This window comes from Lissotriton helveticus, chromosome 1_1 (assembly GCF_964261635.1).
Source record: "Lissotriton helveticus chromosome 1_1, aLisHel1.1, whole genome shotgun sequence".
NCBI classification, from domain to species: domain Eukaryota; kingdom Metazoa; phylum Chordata; class Amphibia; order Caudata; family Salamandridae; genus Lissotriton; species Lissotriton helveticus.
In genome coordinates, this window is record NC_136057.1 from 630,310,334 (window position 1) to 630,331,636 (window position 21,303).

Sequence of the window (21,303 nt, forward strand, 5' to 3'; positions counted from 1 at the left end):
TGGCATGCGGCTGTATCTAAGATATTGTGTAATAATGCTCCACCCACTGCCGCTTCATAAAAAAATATCTTGCCTGGCTGCTCCGTAGCTACATTTTTCTTCTGTGCGTGAGGAGAACACATCCCGACGTAACAAGGCGTAGACCTCTAGTTTCAGTACTTTTCCACCCAGCCACTGCTCCCAGCAATGTTTGATCTGAAGCAGGTGCGAGTCGGTCATTGCGAGTTCAGTAAGTGTTTACCTTTTCATTCCCATGCACCGCTAAATGTGTGTTTTTTCCACTCTAGGAGGATGACCACTTGAAATTCCTGTCGCACGAGGAACAGAGCGTCCTTTTGTTTTTTGAGGAAACCTTAAAATCCTTCCAAGAGGACCTGACCTTGAATGGGAGCGCTGCGCCAAGATTGCTGGTGGAACAGGTGTCGTTCGATTCGGAGCCAGAAGACATTATTGACCTGGTCCTCCCGGCACGCGACAGTGGTGAGCAGAACGAGGAGGCGCGCGAGAATTGTGAACCGAAGGAAGAGGCGCGCGCGAGTGTTGAGCTGAAGGAGGAGGCGCTACAAGGTAAAGTCCTGGGTTTCTTTTACGTGCATAGTGTGGTTATCTCTGCTGTCAGCCATAGTTATTTTTTGATTCCTTGTCTTGAGGTAAATCGTAGAGAATGTGCGTAAGAACCACGTTGTCGTCCAGTATGTTGTCACTGACTGCCCCAGTCTTGCTTTCCACTCGCCGGTCCTGTGAAAAGTGGGACTGGACGAAAGGACAGACTCGACAGTGAGTCCAGAAGTTACAGTCGGATGCATGGTAAATGGCAGTGACTCGTTTTGCAGCCCTGACGCCCCCGCTGTGCCTGTGGCAGATGCACTGTTATTTATTTAATGCACGGTTCACTGTTGCATTAGCTAAACTAAATCAATGTTATAACGAGTTACATAAACATAAATTACAATTCACGGTCGTACAAGTAAAAAAAAAAATGACCTCCCCGTAGCTAAAATGAAGGTAGTTCACCGTATGCCAAGACAGAAGCCATGCAAATTTGCTCACTCGCAGCTTTTTTGTTTGCAGTGATTCTGTAGTGAAATACCTTATGAAGACTTTGGGGAGGGCTGAAATTTGCGGAATTTTCTTTTGTGTAGCTCTGGGAAAATGCAGGAATATTACACATAATTATACAAACTGAAAATCTGTTGCGCTGCTATATATTTTAGCACAAAACTGCCCCGTGCCAATTTTTGGCGCAAGGACGCATTTAAGCAAAAACACAGCAAACAGCCGCTTGAAATTCCCGAATTTACTCAACGTTCGCCTGCATAATTTAACTTTCGGCTTGGCCTAATTAAGATTTGCCCCATTTTGTGTGGTGTGGATAATACAAATCACAAAAAGAGATTGTGCATCAGAATACAACATTTATTGATCAGAATTTTCGGTGGCCATTGGTGTGGGCCTTGTGCTGACAATATATGGTCTTAACAACTGTTTTAGATTGCCGGCTTGAATCTCCCTTCCCACTTATAGATGTCCCATTACAATTTAGGGACTAGTATTTTAAAAAAGCTGGTGTTGTAAACACTTTTATGTTTGAATTATCTTTTAACTTTGGAATAAGATATTCATGAGGACTATCAGATAGGTTGTAATCGGAATACACAAGCACTTTGAGTATTTTTTTGCTGACTGGTGCCACAGTGTCAGCAGTGGTGTCAATGTTTGCCTGTTGTAGACAACTCAACGCTCTGTGAATCCTACGAAGCCAAGTTCAGTTTTCGTGGAGAAAAACATGTTAAAAAATGTCTTTTACCATTTCTTCCAAACCGTATTACTCCCTTGCCACAATGTATGATGTAAAGGTTTCCACCAATGATACAGCAAAGCAGGCAGGTGGTAAATCAGGCCTGGCTCCATATTGTTTCTTTGAGGGAAAGGAATAGGGGAAACGGTGGAGAGAGAGTGGTAGGGGAAAAGAGAGAGAAGTGTATAAATAAATAAGAGACAGTGCGTGACTTTTCTTCTTGAAGGTCAGTATGATCCATCCAACCCTAAGATAACCGTCCCAAGCCTATAGATCGCAGGTTTTGTAGTTGAAATTGTGAAATTTCAAGCTGTCCGGATATGAACTAAGGCTAATCCTATAGGATAAGAATCACAAATGTTGCAGTGTACACATTAAAACAAATATATTTCTGTATCGAAAGCATAAACAAGAAGGAATTTATTGAAAGAAAAAGTGTCTTCTAGCTTTCCAGTTTTATGATACATTTGGTTCGTCTTGTTGCCAGCGTCCCATAAACATTTTATTTGAAATGCTTACCCTTGTGGCAGGATCGCCTTGAATTCCTTCGTGATTGTGTCTCATCCCGTGAGCTGATGTTAGCACATCGCCTGGCAGGAATGTAACCCTTTCAAATTATTTATATATAAATGTATTTGAGTTGGCTTCTTTCAGCAGTGTTTTTGTTTCCTTCATTGCAACAGTTGCTGTTACGGAAACATTTTAATTATTTCTCTCTAGGCTATACACTTCAAATTGTAATCCTCTGAAGATGGCAATAGACAAAGAGTATATTGTACTGCAAGCACAACATTTTTAAAATATAAGGTATAACGTCTTTTTATTTGGAATATTACAGAACCACACTGCAACCTAATGCTCATTTAGGTTGCATGGCACATCACCAACATCAGCAACTAAACAAGTCCCATTGAACTCTGCCCCAAATCTTAAGGCAAACAATATCACTGCTCTTCATCCACTTTACATCTAAAAAAAATACGCCCCATTCTGCAGCCCCATATTACCCAGTGGCTCCCTGGTCTGCCCGAGGAAGGAAGCCAAGCAAAATACTCCAGGTACATGGGCTTCCTCTGAATATTCTGGCCCAAAATTAAACTCCCACCGTCTACAGCACTCTTTACCTCAACTACAGAGACACTTACAGCATTAATACGAGCATAGATATGGAACCTCCGTTCATGAACCATGGTAAGTCTGACACAATACCAGGCCATGGTTTCCAGTACACAACAGTTGCTTCTTTCCTTCAGTTCCTTCGTCTTGATTCCCTGCTCTGATTTGGAAAAATAATGATCCTTTCTTCATCCTCCTACTTGTCTTTCCTTCGAATGACTGACCAAAGGACAGTGGTCCTGTCTCCTTCCCAGAGGCCAGCTCTGCAATCACAGTGCTCACATCGGAGGTGGAGCATTCCAGGTGGGATGACATATTTTGGCAACTCTAGCACTGTTCTCCAGCATTTCACTTTACTTTCCAGCTATATACTGGACCTAAATGTATAGCATGCACTTTCCTGGCATGCTTGCTGTCTGTCGTTGTTTGACTCCTCCTCTAACACTGAAAGCTCACTCTTCCTCGAACTGTCTCCAAACTCACGTTCAAAAGACACCTTGATATTGGGGTACGTTGCCCGCAAGTTCTTAATGGGAGCTATAAGGAGGGAGATGCCTTTTGACAAAGTTTCCTTTTATCAACATTTAGTCTCCTGTCTGCCTCAGTGATCCCTTTTGTGACTGGAGGGCCTCAGAGTAAAATATTTGTATTTTCTACTCTTGCCTTATTCTCCTTGGGAGGCATAGCTGCCAATAGCTAAGCTTCCCCACAACTCAGGCCTTTCCAGCAGCCTGCACTCAAGGGCCACAACCCAAAAAGAGTCACTGCGTAGCAAAGAGGTCCGTTTAAAAAAGGAGAGTTCAGTGCTCCAGCGATAATGATGACAACTGTCAGTTTCCTTCTGGGCCAGTCACCATTACAGTACCGTCATTCAGTTGTTCCTGCACCACAACCGCCTCCAGGTATGGGAGTCTAGAATGATGAGGGTACATAGCCACTGGTACAACTTCTCACCAACACTTCTCCCAAATTGCAGAAGTGGAGCAACACCTCTACTGCCATGACACAGCCCGACTCTGAGATAATAGAAACCTGGGGCCAGCAGCATCTTGGGACCTCCCTAGGTCTAGGACAGAGGTCTTCAAACTTTTTTAGGCTGAGCCCCCCAGCTGAATTTATTTAGATGTCGGGGCCCCCCACCACTTGACAAAAAATTCTGGAACCTGGTATTCTACATAATCGACCGTCATCCGCATTTCCCAGTCCATATCTGGCTAATAATGTTAAACACAGTAAGAGTGTTTAGAAAACTGCAGGTTTGAGAGTTGGTGCGGTGAAATGACAGAGGCTTACTACACAGTCCAAAACTACATTTTTCTAGATAAAATGTGTGCAAATTGTAACAGGTTCTCCACTTAATTCTTGCAAAGCCTCCTCAAAGAAACTTCTGTGGTCAATAAAATGAGTACCATTCAAAGACTATGCTCTCCACTGAGAAGCACTGTAGAGTTACATTTATTTCACCGCATTTTTTATTTCACCGCATTTATTCAGGCCGTACTTGCATGTTTCCAAAGCCTCGTGCTTGTGTTTGGCATCGCAGGAACCTCAGGAACAAAGCCTCGTGCTTGTGTTTAGTTTTTCATGCCGTACTTTCATGTTTTCAAAGCCTCGTGCTTGTGTTTGGCATCGCAGCATCCATGCATCCATCCATCCATCCATCCATCCATCCATCCATCCATCCATCCATCCATCCATCCATCATGCATTCATCCATCCATCCCCCATACATCCACATCCATCCATCCATCCATCCATCCATCCATCCATCCATCCATCCATCCATCCATCATGCATCCATCATTCACCCATCCACCCATCATGCACCCATCCATCCATCATGCACCCATCCATCCATCATGCACCCATCCATCCATCCATCCATCCATCAATCATGCATGCATCCATCCATCATTCACCCATCCATCCATCATGCACCCATCCATCCCCCCATCCATCCATCATGCATCCATCCATCATGCATCCATCCACCCATCATTCACCCATCCACCCATCATTCACCCATTCACCCATCCACCCATCATTCACCCATCCATCATCCATCCATCATCATCCATCATGCATCCATCATGCATCCATCATGCATCCATCCATCACCCATCCATCCATCATGCACCCATCCATCCATCTCCCATCCATCCACCAGCCACACATCATGCATGCATCCATGCACCCATCCATTATCCATCATGCACCCACTCACCCATCATGCATCCATTTATCATGCATCCATCCATCCATATATTCCATCATTCATCCATCCATCCCCCCATACACCATCCACCCATCCATGCATCCATCATGCACCCATCCATCCATCATGCACCCATCCATCCATCATGCACCCATCAGGCATCCATCCATCCATCAGGCATCCATCCATCCCATCACCCATACATCCACCACCAACCTCTTGGCACACAATAATGTAATGCAGAATTATACTTATTTCATGCATAATTATAGTTATTTCACAAAGCCTCGTGCTTGTGTTTTGTTTTTCATGCCGTACTTGCATGTTTCCAAAGCCTCGACCAGAGCAGGAACCTCTTGTGCATTACAATAAGTTGACACTGCAGGAACCTAGCCTCGTGCTTGTGTTTGGCATTTGACACCGCATTACAATAAGTTACCTCATTACAATAAGTTGACAGTCGCGGTAAGCGTTGTAATCGCATGCGATGTTAACGGCATCGCGCCGTTGTTGCATGCATAGTGAATGCATGCGATTCAAACGATACTGCGATGTAAAAGTCGTGGTGTGATGGCACCGCGATTTTTATTATTTTTATACAGAAAACAATCGCAACAGTTGTTACAGGGTTTGAAAAGGTTGTCTTGTTCCTTTATTATACTTATTGCTGTATTCTGGAATAAAGCAGGTACTAATGAAGTGAAACCTTTGCCCAGATAGCATTAACCAGTGCACATGATTTGCCTTTTCTTGCTGCGCGGAGTGGGCAGAACAGACAGTCAACTTCGCAGAGTTGTAGGCATCATTGGTGCTGCAGGTACTGGACACTAGGGCCCAGTGGCATAATGAGACAGCTAAACCTCAGTTAAGGCTGTCGTACTAGCCTTCCTTGCTTGCTTGCTTGCTTGCATTAGGGCACGATACACACTTGCTGTACCAGTGTTTCAAACTGGCTAGAATCGCAACCCGGAAAGCTGCTTGCTTTGGTGCTCCATATTGATACAGGAGCGTCAGCCCCGATAGACTTGGCACCAGCAATAAAGGAAAACGAGTTGCAGTCTGACAAAACTGCGTTGGAATACATACTTCTCTCCTGGTATAGTTGATGCCTTCACTTGAAAAGTGATTTGGGTTGCCATAACTGTAGATGTTTAGGTCACTGAAGAAAACGTTCAGCGGTGTCGGGGGATGGGGTGGGGTGAGGGAAAGGGGCCGCTCTCAGCGAGGTGGGGGAAGAGAAGTCTCCATGCCGGGCAGTGGTCACAGCGCCGCCCGGGCTTTGCCGTCCTACTGGAGCCTGTTTCCCGTCTTTTAAAGACCTTTTGACATGTTAATGAGGTGTTGATAGTCTTCACCCCTTCTTAGGGCCCCTGCAGCTCCACTCTGCCTCGCCACCGTGGGAAACAATGAAAGGTGAAATTTTATGGTGCTGGTGGAGTGCGCGCCCCCCCTGAGATGGCGTCGCGCCCCCCCAGAGGGGCGCGCCCCACAGTTTGAATAACTATGGTCTAGGAGGACGCATTGTCCACTCATCGTACAAGGCTAAAGTCCACCATCTGGGGCTTTAACATGGTCATTAGAGGCATCACCTCTTCCTTGCTGCGGACTAAACGGTAGCTCCCTAGCACATCTCCTGATCACAAAATGGCCCTAGAATCATGAACAAGTGCCATAACTGCATAGACAAGCATCTTTTCTACAGCCTCGATGACCTTCCCCCCACAAAATTGGATTTTTAAACCAGTAGAAATGCTAAAACATCTCGACTTTTCTGCAACAGTGTAATAAATAAGACTGGTGAATTGTTCAGAGGCAGGTATTTACTCAGAAAACGAACTTGGGCGTGACTTAATTACATTTTAAGATTTTTTTTTAATATTCTACAAATATGGTAATAGAAAAGAATTTGTGGAACCAACTACAGCCTCCCCTCACTTGATCAGTGGCCAAGAAACTCTTTTCCTTCAGAATCCATTTTGGAGCTCTAGGGTGAACAAGTGGCCTTTTCAATGGTTCAGACTTCAAGAGCATATGTGAAGATGCTCATCATACTTGCGAGTTGAACTGCTGGCTTAGTCCTCCCCAGTGAAGAAAACTACTATTCCTCCATGTAAGGATTTAAAACACAAAGTTACTCTTTCTCTGCATACCGGCTTCCTTAGGTGCCACTCAATAGATCAATCATCTTTCTTATACAGACAGCCCTCTCTTTGCACCTCTTTGTGAGTATATAGATATATACCACTTGGCTTCCGAAGAAAGACATTGCACGACACTTGACATTTATCATTGGATTCTTCCCTGGTGGCTGAATTCTGTGGTGACAAACATCTGCTGCTTTTACCTTTTCCAGTAGAGAGTTAGATCTTATGCCTGAGATGTGATGGTCCAGATGTTCTGCCTTGTTGAAATGTTAGGCTTCTACAGGATAACAGTGGACCAACATTGCCTTATTAGTCAGATTAGTTTTTAATGTGATTGCAGATCCTAGGGTTTTAGCATAATGTAAAGGTGTAAAGGCTAGTTAGTTTTAAAGTAGCTGTAAAGGATGAATTCATCATATTTGTGAAAGCTTCCTAGGCCCCCACATAGATGATGGCCCTGACATTTGTACCAGAGAAAATGCACATAAATATACTACCTTTTATTTTAAGTATGGAGGATAGATGCCCAAGGTTTGCAATAAACCTGTGGCTCCCCTAATCAGCCCAATCTTCTGTGTTATGGGCTGCTCTCTGGAGACTGTTCCTGTTTCCTAGGACCGGATAGCACAGATGGGATGGAGTCCAAGGATCCTAGGAATATGCATCGTTTACCTCGGTATGAGTAAAGCAGGTAATGTTAGCAACAGGATGTCCGCAGCAAAGTGGAGAAAGTGAGAAAGGCCAAAGGCTTGGAGCATTCTTAATTTAAAACAGGTTTTGGTAAAGCCAGTAGGTCTTGTCTAGTTTTTTTTTTATTTTTGCTGCCGGGAGGCATCACGGAGAGAGTAAGGCATGTGACATGAAGGGTGTGTGATTAGGGAAAAAAAGCGTTCTGACGCAGCCAGTGTGGAGAACATCATACCTCTTTTTTTGTTATGGCAAACAGTAAAGGGCCTCCACCAATAGAAGGGTGGGGTGCGAGTAGGGAGGCTAGATTTTTTTCCTACTGGTGGGAGGGCAGGAGCAATCACGAAGGGAGACAGGGCAGGCATCAAGGAGAGTGAGGGTCAAAAAATAAATCAGTGTGACACATTGCGGCAGTGACCATTGCATAGTGCTTTTTTTGTTTGTTTTTTGTATGGCTGGTGCATAAGGGCAACCAGCAACAGAAGGAGAGAGAGATGTGAATTGGGGCAATCCGCAACTGAAAGAGGGAGGGCAGGTGAGAGGGAAAAGTACCAAAGTAAGGAGGGTGGTGAATGTGAGCATGCAGCAACAAAGGGAGTTTAAATGAGTGGGGGCAAGCAGCAACAGAAGGAGGGATGTGGGTGAGCGGGGCTAGCAGTAACTAGGAACAGAGGGAGGATGAGTGGGGACAAAAGTCAACACACAGCTGGAAGGACAATAGGGGCAAAAATCAACAACACGGACAGTGGGAGGAATGGTGTAGCAAGAATCAATACCAGAGGCAAAGGGAGTGATGGTGGGTGGGGTCAAGCAACATGGAAAAGGGAAGGAGGGGGGAGTAGTACGTGAGGGAGCCAGCTGAAAAATGTGTACTCTAGTAACGTGCTTAAACACAAGGAGAAAAGTATTGCATAACAAAATGAGCAGTGGAAGGACATAAGTAATGCATCCACGCTCCAGGGGAGGGACAAACACATGAAGAGGAAGGAAGCCTAAGGCAGCTGCGCAATAAGAAGCAAGCCAATGAGAGCAGCACTAAAGCCAACCAATAGTAAGCCTTGGGTAGCTTCTAAGCCCAATGTAGGCAAAAGAAGAGAACTTGCAAGCGACAGCACATGCGCTTAAGCGATAAATTATAAAAAGAAAGGCTAGTCTCAATGCTTACAACTTCTACAATTGTTGTTCAGTTACACTGTTCCCGTTTTTTGATACTAAAAAAGTTGAAGCATTGTATTTTGTACCAGCGGTTCTGAGTGATTCATGAGCATTTTCTTCTCAATGAAATACTAATATTGATACTGTCTCGGGGGCGCTTGGCTTTTATGTTCTTCCTGGCCAATGTGGCTTTTGACTCCAGTGACCACAGGATCTTAATTTCTATTTAATGCAAAATATTGCACTTTAAAGGCAGTCTGGCGTTTTCCTTTCTGACAGATCATTTTCAGCATGGCAGAAAAGAGGGAGGAGGGCAGGTCCGTTTCAACGTTTAGTTTGCGCCAAGGCCTTATGTTTGACCCCGTTTTCCTCATCTTGTAAATGGTTTTGCTGAAGGTCTTGATGAACTCTTCGGTTTTCTTTTTGCCTGTATGTGCATGAGGCCAAGTTATTTCTGAGGATTCAGCGAAGAGCAGTGAACTCTGGTACGTGGTGCACCAGAAATCAGTTTTTTTTCCTGAACTCCTCAAAAATGTACATTTTTGCTGCTTTCATCCACCTAAAATTGCTATGGATATAAGCTTGCAAGAGCTCTTTCAAAGGGTTTGAACCCTGTTTCTGTAGGCAGATCTATGTTTCACCCTGAACCTTGGCATAGCCCTGACAACTTGATAGTATACTCTGAATTCTATCAACGTAGTTTTCTGTGGAAATAAATCAGTTTTTGCTTCGGGTCAGATTAAAACGTTTGTACCAGTGTGTCTAGTTTTCAGTCACTGCCTGAAGAAGTTTGTCTCAAACATTGTTGGTCAAAATGTCAATGTCATTACCAACTCGGACTTGGGCCTTCTCCTATTGAGAACGTCCATACAGCTCCAATTCAGATCATTATAGCCTTTTAGATTATGAAGCATGTTGAGAACTGTTGACTTCGGGACACTTGCCAAAGTGCCCATATTTGTCCTTAATGAGTAATGGAATCTCCTCTCTATACTGTATTGACCACACACTGCTGGTATAGCTACAGCGGGCTCTACTGACAAAGGTAAATACGTTCGTAAACGTATGTATATATGATTAAAAATGAGTTACCATTTTTATGGCTGCAAGGAATGTACAAAGTGATTTCTGGCAAGGTCGAAGACAAATATGGGCGTGGAGATCTCTGGCAGCTGTAATCTCCACCCAAGAGGTGGGAAAGTGGGTTCTAAGCCTTGCATAGTTTGTGAACGCCCACAAGTTTGCACGCTTGTGGGTATTCCCAAACTCTAGTCCATCTCCTTTTTATCAAGGAAATGGTCAGAAATGTTGTTCAGCACAGATCAGGCTTGAATCCCCTTCGAGCCTGGGAGGAGGAATGGATCATCCCCAGATTTGCTAGAAGCAGGGCTTTCAGTGGGATGAAAAAACTGGGGGGTCTCTCAAAGGGGCGTGGACGATGTAATTAAGGGTGTGGCTTAAAAACAGTAACCTAAACATTTGTGACTTAGCATAGTGTACAGCCCGACTTGTATTTTGCTGTTTCTGTCATTTCATCCAGATATATGATACACAAGTAACATCATACCTACAACAAGTCAGGACTATTGGCTTTGTCAATGGTTGTTAGTTGCATACGATAAATAAGCAGCAACTATGGCTTGTTACATATAATATTGAAAAAGCTTCCAATTAAAGCCCTGGTGACACCACAACGAAGTTGCTGCTCCTGCGTTTCAAAAAGAGAAGGGAAATTCAGAGAGAAAATGACTCTCTTTAAAGGATATCCCTTCCCCCTACAACGCTCACCTGGCATGATGTCATGCCGTAACTTCTCCAGGAGTGCGAAGTGAGCAGTGTGAGCACAATGCACATGATGTGCCTGGTGTCACTGCAGTTTGGAAACAAGTGAAGTTGCGAAAGTGAAAGCAACCTCGCCGGGTTAATTAGTAACCTGATCCAGGGAGGAATGCAGCTGGCACAATGTGTACCGCTGCTTGCTCCCAAGACCCCTAGCCATGGGAGTAAAAAGTTTTTAGGAAAGGCGGGAAATGCACCCGTCTTTGGCCATTTGCGTGCTTTCATTAGTTAAAGCCAAACGCAAAGGCCAATGGAACGTGTGGGAGGAGGCCGACCCACACGGAGAAGTCTCTTGGAAGCTGGATTGATTCCAAGAGGCCCTCTCCTAGAGCAGCGCATGCAAGACCTGAAAAACGGAACGCCTGTGCCAGGGCACAAAACAGAGCCCGATATTGACCTGTTTCGAGGCCCCCTTTTAAAAACTGCTGGTGATCATCACGGGCAAGACCCGGCCCACTTAAAGCCCTGGCTAGAAGTGTACCGGAAGAGCTTTCTCTGCAGGGAAACAGATTTTCTCTGTAAAGTTTTTTTTGTACAAAGTGCATTTGCATTGGGAATCTTATTACCCCTTTATGTGCAACCTTCTGATGTGGAGGACTCTGCACAGCAGAAATAGACTCTCTCTGAAAAGACGACAAGACCATTCCAAAAATATGCCTGGAACCCTGAACCTGCGCAGCTTCCTATGCGTAATTCTTGGAATTGCAAAAGGTACGAAAAATAAGTCTTAGTTCTTTGTAAATCTGGCCCATATTTTTTAACACTGATTAAAATACCTGTTAATGACCATCCAGTAGTCTTTCTTCTTGTACAGTGATTTGCAGCAATGTGGGCAGGAGGCATTTTTAAATAAAGTAAGCGATTTCGTGAAATACAGTTGGCAGCGTGGTACTTGGTCCTCCTCCCTACTATCTACACATGTCTACTTGTACTTGGCAGATGACTCTTATGCTGCTCCTCAGTGGCTTGGTAGTTGAACCTAGGAACCTTTCAATTGTGTATGTACGTTTTGAGCAGAAAATGCTCGTTCACGCTAAAACACGACTTAAATGTATTTTTGATTGCTGATGGTAATTTTGTTGTCATGAAACTTTTTTCATTAATTTTACATCCTAAATTTTGGCTACACGTATTAATTTTCTTGCAGTTTCTAGTAATATCCACTGCAGGTTGTGTGTCTTATTGTTTCTTTTCTTGCAGTTTGAACCAATTTCTGCTGCAAGTTTATTTTCCTACTTTAAACTTTGGGACCCTGATTGCTTTCACCAAAGGGAGCCTCGTTACCCTCTGCTTTAATTGCTTACATGCACTGCTTAATTCGTAAAAGAATGAGAGCTGGTGGAAAAGCTCTGCTAAGAAGCTGTCGGCCGGTGCTATTGAATGTCTACGCTCCGAATACCAAGGCTGCATATTCTCGAATTTACCTTCGGCCTCTTTAATCCACGACCCGACACTCCCTCTGCCCCTTTATCTCACTCTTACAGGTTCCTGCTTTCTTCCTTTGTGACTGTTTTTCCGTCTTCATCTTTCTCCTTCTTTCCCCTTGGTATCTTTTTTCCCACTCTTGCCGCTGGTAAATGTCTAATGAAGAAAAATAAGCGCCGGTCCCCAAAAATGAGTAACTGATTCAAATTAAGCACTGCTTACCTGGTCACCAATTCGCACAGTTGATTCGCATCTTTCGACCGTCCAGTATTCTGACTCCTGTTCAACAAAAGAAGCATCACTCCTCCTATTGGTTAGTTAGTACTCTGGGTCTCTCCAGTAGTTTGATTGAGATGTGAGAGGACACAACCAGAGCAAGTGAAGGTGGGCTGTGGAGTAGAGCGGTGGAAGAAAGGATACTTGTGTACAAAACCAGGGGTATAGGTCTGTCTTTGAGGCGGTATACGTCAGCTGGTAAGAAGTGTTCTCCCCACCTACTGTTTTGCAACGATTTTGACATTCTTTTTATTTTCATCCCTCCACTTCCGCCGTTAGCCTGTTTTCATCCTTCATATCTAGTGTTCGCCCTCTTGTACCAAGTTAAAGAGAAACTACTTCTAAGTACTAATTTCTAATAGACGCTCATTTAGCATCTATAAACTGTTTGCAGATTGCATCAGTTTCTGAATCACAGGAGCTAAGAGAGGTTCCAGTGCCAATCATCTAAGGATAGAGCAAGCATGACTCATTGATTATAAGCTGAGCAAGCATTGTACTAATGAATGCAAACTGCATTTGGGCATGCCTGTATTGCCATATTTACCACAATAAAGCCAAATCTTGTTTTATCTTAAGCTGCTGGATTCGTATGTGCGTGTGTATGACTCTCAGAAGGTCCCTGACTAAATCGGTGAAAAAGCATGCTGCAGTGAACCAGAAAACAAAAAAAGGATTGGATTACTTTCTGTATACAATGTATATATACAATGCATTTATGAGATAAATAATACAATGTGTGATAATCCAGTGTACTTTTGAGAAGTACAATAGTCCCTTGTGCATTTCAACGCAAGCATTTAATTAGTGGTGGAACAGTAGTTCAAACACCCACTAGCCTGCAAAATACTCTGTCAAAGCCCACTCTGGATATACTTTAAAGAACTGGAAACAATAAGTAATGCAGACAGCTGCACTGTCTAGCTAGACCGACGAACAATAATAATGATTGGTTATCTCCTCATTTAGCCGTACCAGCCACGGTCTTTTATGTTATGTTATGCTACGTAGCCTCTGTGGTCTGAGATGGGTATCCATTTTGTTATGGCTTTTAGAAATTTTATTTTTTCTGGCATTTACCTCCTAGCATTGCCATGCATTTTACCTCACTGATCTCCAACTTTCTGTAGACGAATTATCTTTGCTCAGTAAAGGCCTCTCATTTGTGCCCACCCTCCGACCAAATGTCCTTGAAGCACAAACTGAACTTTTAAGGTTCTTCAGGAAAGTGAGGCTACATGGCTACTTTCTCCTCAACCCACTGCTGGTATGATCCCGGGTGAAATCCTCACCTTTTAGAAACTTGTCCTCAATGATTTGACAGACCTAGAAAAACAAAGGGCTTTCCTACCCTATAACATCTCATTACTGGAGAAAAAAGCACTATCCACATTAAAGACTAATCAGTCGCTAGTCATTAAACCTGCCGACAAGGGAGGCGGGATATTAATCCAAGACATAGATAAATATAAAAATGAGATCCACAGACATTTGAGGAACACTGATCACTATTGCACACTTCCTTGCAACCCTACCAAAGAAATACAAAAACTTATTGTACAAATAACAAATGAAGGCTTAGAGTCCAGTTTCCTCAGCAAGAAGGAAAATTTGTACCTCCACACTAAATCACCCAGAACACCAGTGATATACTCCTTGCCCAAAATTCACAAGAACTTAGAAACACCACCAGGCCGCCCTATTGTCTCTGGGTGCGGGTCCATTTTGGAAACGTTAGGACAGTACATTGATCATTTCATTAAAGATTTTGTTCCCTTGACAGAGTGCTACATAAGAGACAGTATGTCCATGATCAATCTGATTGAAGAATACCCGTTTGACCCCACATCCAGCACAATGTGTACGCTGGATGTAGAGTCACTCTACACCAACATCCCACAAATAGAGTCAATGCTGGTCATTGAACAAGTGCTAAATATGCGCCCACGTCCGCACGCCGTACCAACATTATTCATACTACAACTCCTGGAAATCTGCCTGACAAAAAACGTTTTCCTTTTTAATGACCAATTCTACGGCCAAGTCCGGGGTACTTCGATGGGAGCAGTTTTTTCTCCCAACCTAGCTATCCTGTACATGGATGACCTCGAAATGAGATGCATCCTCAATCAAACTAATCCCTTTCACAGTGGCATTGCCCTGTGGAAGCGATATATTGACGACATATTTATGATCTGGAACGACTTAGCTGAATCACTGTTGCAATTGCTCCGTTGGCTCAACAACAACTGTAGTGGACTCAAATTCACCCTGTCTGAGAGCAAGCTTACCATCCCCTTCCTTGACCTTAAAATCGAACATCAAAATCGGCCTTCAACTACCAGTCTTTACCGAAAACCCACTGAGTGCAATACATTGCTCAGCTACAGCAGTCACCACCAGCGCGCTCTTCATGATTCACTTCCTAATTCACCAATTTCTTCGAATCAGAAGGAACTGTTATCACAAAGAGGACTACTTCAGTGAAGCCAAAACACTGCATGACAAGCTTTGCAACCATGGCTATCCACACAAACTTGTCCGTTGGTCCTTAAAAAGGGCCTAGTACTGCCCCAGAGACGTTCTCCTGGAACCTAAACCCAAGAAAACTCAGGGTAGGCTGGTGTGTGTCACTACTTTTTCACCTGCATCCAATGCCATACACAAGTGTCCTGAAGCACTGGAAGGTCCTTAATGCAGGTGTGCTAAACATGGAACGCCCCATGTTTGCCTTTAAGAGAGCTAAAAACATTCGAGACCTTCTAGTAAGGGCAGCCCTCCCATCCACTGTCTCCAAGGACACTCTTAATGACCTATGGGGTCTCCCAAGCCTCTCTGGCCATGCCAAATGCGGGGATTGTATTGCATGCGATACCACCATAGAAGGCAAAGAATTCACCTATGACAAAATAAAGTTTGAAAGGAGACATTTTACCAATTGTAACACTGCAAATGTTATTTATGCCATCTTTTGTCCCTGCATGAAAATATATGTCGAACAGACAACACAGAAGGTCAGACTCCGGATCAGACAACATCGCAGCAGGATACGCTGCAAAACTCCCAATGCCTCATTAGTGGATCATTTTGTGGCACTTGGGCACAACGAATTGGATTCTACATGGACAATCATTACCCCAAAGGGGAGCTGACATTTTCTCAATTGCTGAACAAAGAGGAATTAAAATGGATACTCAGTACCAATAGTATTTGCAACGGTCTGAACCACCTTGAGGATTGAACCTCATTACTGTAACTCTTGACATAGTGAACCTTATCCGAACCTCTGCTGCCCTCAAGAATCACATAAATAGTATATACCACTACTGTATTTATAACAAAATCACATAAATTGTATATATCACTACTGTATTTTTTTTTTTTTTAAAAGACCTTTATTCTGTTACTGCACAGTCACACAGCTTTTGGCCTACAACCTCAGGGGCCGGCCGCCATCATATCTCACGTGTTTTCCATGGTTAGACTTAACACAGCCTAGAAGCCGCCAACCCGGAGGTGCGGCGGCAATATCGTACATTGATGCAGACGTTTCATCATCAGAGTATAGAATCAAACAGGTCCATTTTTATAATTAACAACTAAGAACAACTTGAACATGGAGTCATTTCACACGGTTAGTGATATTACAAGCAACGGTTGTGATAGTTCTAGCCCGGCATGGGGTACCTTACGTCTAGTGTGTGCGCGCAGCTACCCTACCCATTGGCTTGCTGCCCCTGCAGTCATCTACATTAGTGTAGTCCCTCACCGTGGTTACCGGTGCGGAACCGTTGCCCCTCCGTCGCCCACCCCCCTATCAGCACCAAAGCGCAATCTAGAACCTCTACCGCCTCCCCCCTCTGTACTACTTCAGTCTTCCTCCTCCTCGTCATCTGACGTCAATTGCTCTTCCTCCTCTAGTGGTTCACAGATGTTCCCCCTGAATGTATTCCATGGGGTCCATATTTTGTTCCATTTACGTGGGCATGCCCTAACAGTGTACACTGACCTTTCTATTACCATGATCTTGTCCATATTCGTGCACCATTGTGTTAGCGTCGGGAGAGACGGCGCTCCCCACTTCTGTGCTATGTCGTGTTTGGCTATTGCCATCCCTATTACTGCCCACTGCCGTCCGTGTCTGGAGAGGTCGTTAGGCCCCCATACGTTAAGTAAGCATTGTCGTGGGTCGGGAACCAAGGACAAATCTAGTGTTTGTGATACAGTACGCATGACCTGCCTCCAGTACTCCTGAACACGTGCACAGTCCCAGAGAGTGTGAAACAGAGTCCCTACTTCTCCGCATCCCCTCAAACAATACGGGTGTTGTATCTTGTGTATTGTGTGAAGCATATGTCTCGTATAATACACCCTATGCAGGATTTTTAATTGCACAAGACGGATTCTTGCTGATATTCCCACCTCTTTAGGTGAGGCCAGGGCCTCATTCCATTCAGAGTCGTCTAGTTCTCCGACATCCTTTTCCCATTTGGCTTTCAGTTTTCAGTTTTAGGGTGTTATCTATCAAATTATTTAAGAGTTTGCGATATGTAAGCGATGTCGCTTTCTCCTGCATAAAGTCTGTGAGGAGGCGGTCTTCCATGGGTGACGCCTCCGGGACTTTCGTGCTGCTAGGGATGGCCGACAGCAGGGCGTGCCGTACTTGCATATACCTGTATAGCTCTGTGGGCCTGAGCTCGTATTGTTGTTGCAGCTGTTCGAATGGGATCACCGTGTCTCTGTCCCACAGGTCTCCCACCGTGGACAGACCTATGTTGTCCCATGATGTAAACCCTTTGCTGCACCGCAGATTACCCAGGGCCTTTTTGTCCCACAGAGGGGTGAGTCGTGTGAGTTTCCCCTTCCACCCCAGTTTTGCCTGTGCCCTGTGCCACAACGACACAGTAAGTTTCGTGGGTCCCACGAGTGAGCGCATCTTCCCCTGATCGTATAAGGGCGCCAGTAAAGTAGTGGTGCCTAATTGTTCCCTGTCCGCCCTATAGGCTGGGTCCTCCTGGTGTACATGTAGCCATTGATTGATGGGTTTTAGCTGGGCGGCCCAATAGTAAAGTTCCAGGTTCGGCAAAGCAATCCCGCCGTCATACCATCCCCTCTGCAACTTGGCCTGCGCTATCCGTGCTGGTCGGTTATTCCACATGAGGCCTGCCATCAGGGCGGATACTTTTCCAAAGTATCTCGTGTCCACCGGGTATGGTGTATTTTCCAGAACATACAAGAACCGGGGCAGGGACACCATCTTATAGAGTGCCGCTCTGCCCAAGAGTGTCAGCGGTAGCGCCGCCCAGAACTTGACGTCCTGTTTTAGGCGGTCAAGCAGCGGTAGTAGGTTTTTCTGAAAGAATTCCACTGGGTTTCTCGTGACGTGTATCCCCAGGTATCGAAAAGCGGATCCCGCTAGTTTAAGAGGGCAGTCGGCATCCAGAATGGGATCCGGGCCGTGCAGGACATACATTTCAGATTTGCTCCAGTTCAAAGTATACCCTGATATGCTCCCCTGTTCGTCACATAGCGCCAGTAGAGCAGGTACACTCCGCTCCGGTTCCGTCAAGTACACCAGCATGTCGTCTGCGTACAGCGACAAGCGGTCTTCCCATCCTTCCGACCAGGTGATTCCCTTCAACAGCGGGGTGGAGCGTATTCGGGTCGCCAGTGGTTCCAGCGCGATCGCAAATAGCAATGGCGACAGGGGGCATCCTTGACGGGTACCCCTCCCCAGCCGGAACGCTCGGGATATGTGGCCATTTGCCACCACCCGTGCCACTGGCTCAGTATATAGTAGCCGGACCCAGGCCACGAATTTCGGGCCAACCCCCATGTGTGCGAGGACTTCGAACAGGTACTGGCACTCTACCATATCGAACGCCATTTTGGCATCGAGTGCCAGTATCACCGCCTTTTCCTTCAATTTGTCCGCTCTGGCCAACACGTTATGCACCCTACGTAAATTGAGGGTGGTATTTCTATGTGGCATGAAGCCAGACTGATCAGGGTGAATAATGTTCGGCAGGCAGGCCATTAGCCGGGTGGCGAGGAGTTTAGCTAAGATTTTAACCTCTGCGTTGAGGAGAGAGATAGGTCGATACGACGCACATTCTCCCGGGTCTTTCCCAGGCTTGGGGATTGCAACAATGGTCGCCTCCCTTTGATCAATCGGAAGGACGCCCTGGTGGAGGCTTTCCACGTACATGGCTAACAGGGGACCACCAAGTGCCTCCGCCGCTGCCTGGTACCACTCTATCGGAATACCATTCGGTCCAGACGCCTTTCCCGGCTTGATGTCATGGATCGCCCGTGTTATTTCTTCTTCTGATGGATCCGCCTCCAGCTCCTCAGCCGCTTCCGGTGAGAGCGTCCGGAGGGGGATGCTTCCCAGCGCCCCCGTGCCGATTCCGCTGATACAATATTGTCAGGCATGTATACCCCTTCAAAGTGATCTGCTAGTGTCTCCACTATCTCTTCTGGGCTAGTGAGTACCGTTCCTTGGCTGTTGTTAATACGTTGAATTCCCCTGGCGCTACCTCCCCTCCTGTCCAGCCATGCCAGCATTTTCCCCGCCTTATCTCCGACATCGTAAACTCTGTGTGCCGTATCTCTCACCTGAGACACCGTCTGTTGTCGTATGTGTTCCCTAAGTAGCTGCTGCTTTAGGAGCAGGGCCAGTGCCGTTTCAGGTGTAGGGTCTGCCTCATGTTCTACTGTAGCAGTGTGCAGTGCTAGCTCCAATTCCGAAATCTCACGCTGCCTGTCTTTCTTATGGCCCGTTACGGAGGCAATGGCCTGCCCCCTCAGCACCGTCTTATATGCTTCCCACAGTGTGACTGATGACTGCACTGACTCGGTTTTTTCTGTAAAGTAGTGTGATGTCGTAGTTCGAAGTGTTTTGCGGAACTTGGATATTTTGAGATATGATGCGTGCAGTGGGAAGACTCGCCTACGCGATTTCTCCTGTGTGGTGAGTGTGAGCGTGACCGGGGAGTGATCCGATATCCCTCTAGGGTGGATGTCCACTGCGTCTACATGCTGTACGCCGTTACCCAGAGCTAAGAAGTAATCAATTCTCGATAAGCTTTTGTGCACTGTGGAATGGTAGGTATACTGTTTTGTGGCGGGGTGCGTATATCGCCAGAGATCGATCAATCCCATGGCGGTCATGAATCTCTGGATCTGCGAGGGGCCTCCCGTTGGGGTGACTATTGGGAACCTATCCATGAGAGGATCTATCGCTGCATTAAAGTCTCCTCCGATGATAATGTCTCCCTCGGGCAGGGTCAACAGGAAGTCTCCCAACGCCGGAAGCGTAACCGAGTGTAGCGCCGGAGGAGCATACACCGACACCACGTTCAGGAGTTTCCCCTCCCACTGTCCTTGGAGTGCTGCGAAGCATCCCTGCGTGTCCGTCTTAGTGCTCAGTGTGATGAATGAAGTTGACTTCTTCATTAAAATGCCCGTGCCCCTGGATCCTGCAGTAAACTCCGAGTGCACCGCCATTTTATACCCCTTCCTATCAAGGGCCTTGGTCGTGCTTCCCGTGAGGTGTGTTTCCTGGAGTAACACCAGAGCTGGCCCCTGCCGTCTAACCGCATTCATCACCAACCCCCTCTTGATCTTATCCCCCAGCCCTCTCACATTCCATGACATGAGGCGAAGTGGAACCACTCGTGTTTTCGGCATCACCTCCTCAGGTGTTTGCGTTTGCGTGTCTTGCATGCTGTAGTGTGGCGTTTCGATAGTGTATAATGGGCGTGTATTCCGGGGCATATCTCCCCCGATCCTGGCCTAGACCATCAATGTGTTCTGTTACGTGTGTAGACCCCAACCATAAAACTGTGGTAACTTGCGAACAACCCCTCCCCACCGCCCCCCTCCCTGCCTCCCTGCTCAACGGACATTCAACCGCCCGCCACCCCAACTTAGCAGAGTGCTTAGCCCTTCCCTTAAACATTGTACTTGCGCGCTGGGGTGGAGTATCCTCCGGAGCAGGCGACATCCCTGCCTCCCTCCGGTCCCCCCAGGTCCAGTGTCCAGGCACGTCCACCCAGCAGAGTCTCTCGGTAGTCAATGACGTGAGTGACACCTCCGATTTATCATTCAATTCCTCCTTCTGCTCCTCGGCTTTCTGGCGTTGGTGACTTATTCATCCCCCCTCTTCCGGATGTACTGGAGTCTTCGCATGCATTTTCTCGGTGATTCCGTTCCTGCCTATTCGTGTGCCGAGGGCGGCCAGCGGGTCGCCATCCCTCCAGCCATTCCCGGGCCATCTCCGGTGTGTCGAAAAACCAGACCTTGTCCTCAGCCACCACTCTAAGACGCGCCGGGAAAAGCATGGAATACGGCAATTCCTTCGCCCTCAGCGCCTTTTTAACATCCAGGAAGGTTTTCCTCCGGCGCGCCACTTCAGCAGTATAGTCCGGGGAAAAGGCAACAGTTGAGTTTTGGATACGGATAGCTGGAGACGCCCTCGCTGCCTGGAGGATGACGTCCCAGTCGCGAAAATTGAACAATCGTGCCAGGATCGGTCTTGGAGTGGCCCCCGGTTTCGGTGTCCCGCCTGGCACTCGGTGGGCCCTTTCCACCGAAAAGAAATGGGAGAGGCCCTTGGGTTGCAGGTGGGTTTTAACCAGGTCCTC

General features: G+C 46.1%; 1 protein-coding gene across 3 annotated transcripts in view; it reads left to right on the forward strand.

Annotated features, from left to right (window-relative positions):
• The window catches only part of PROSER2 (proline and serine rich 2), a 235,289-nt gene that overhangs the window by 200,355 nt on the left and 13,631 nt on the right, over positions 1-21,303 (forward strand). For 2 of the 3 annotated variants that reach the window (XM_078674153.1, XM_078674154.1), the window contains exon 3: positions 288-567. In XM_078674153.1, the coding sequence (XP_078530279.1) occupies positions 288-567 (280 nt within the window). Of the gene's footprint in view, positions 1-101; positions 205-287; positions 568-21,303 lie in introns of those variants that run through there. The other variant, XM_078674155.1, reaches the window with a different exon arrangement.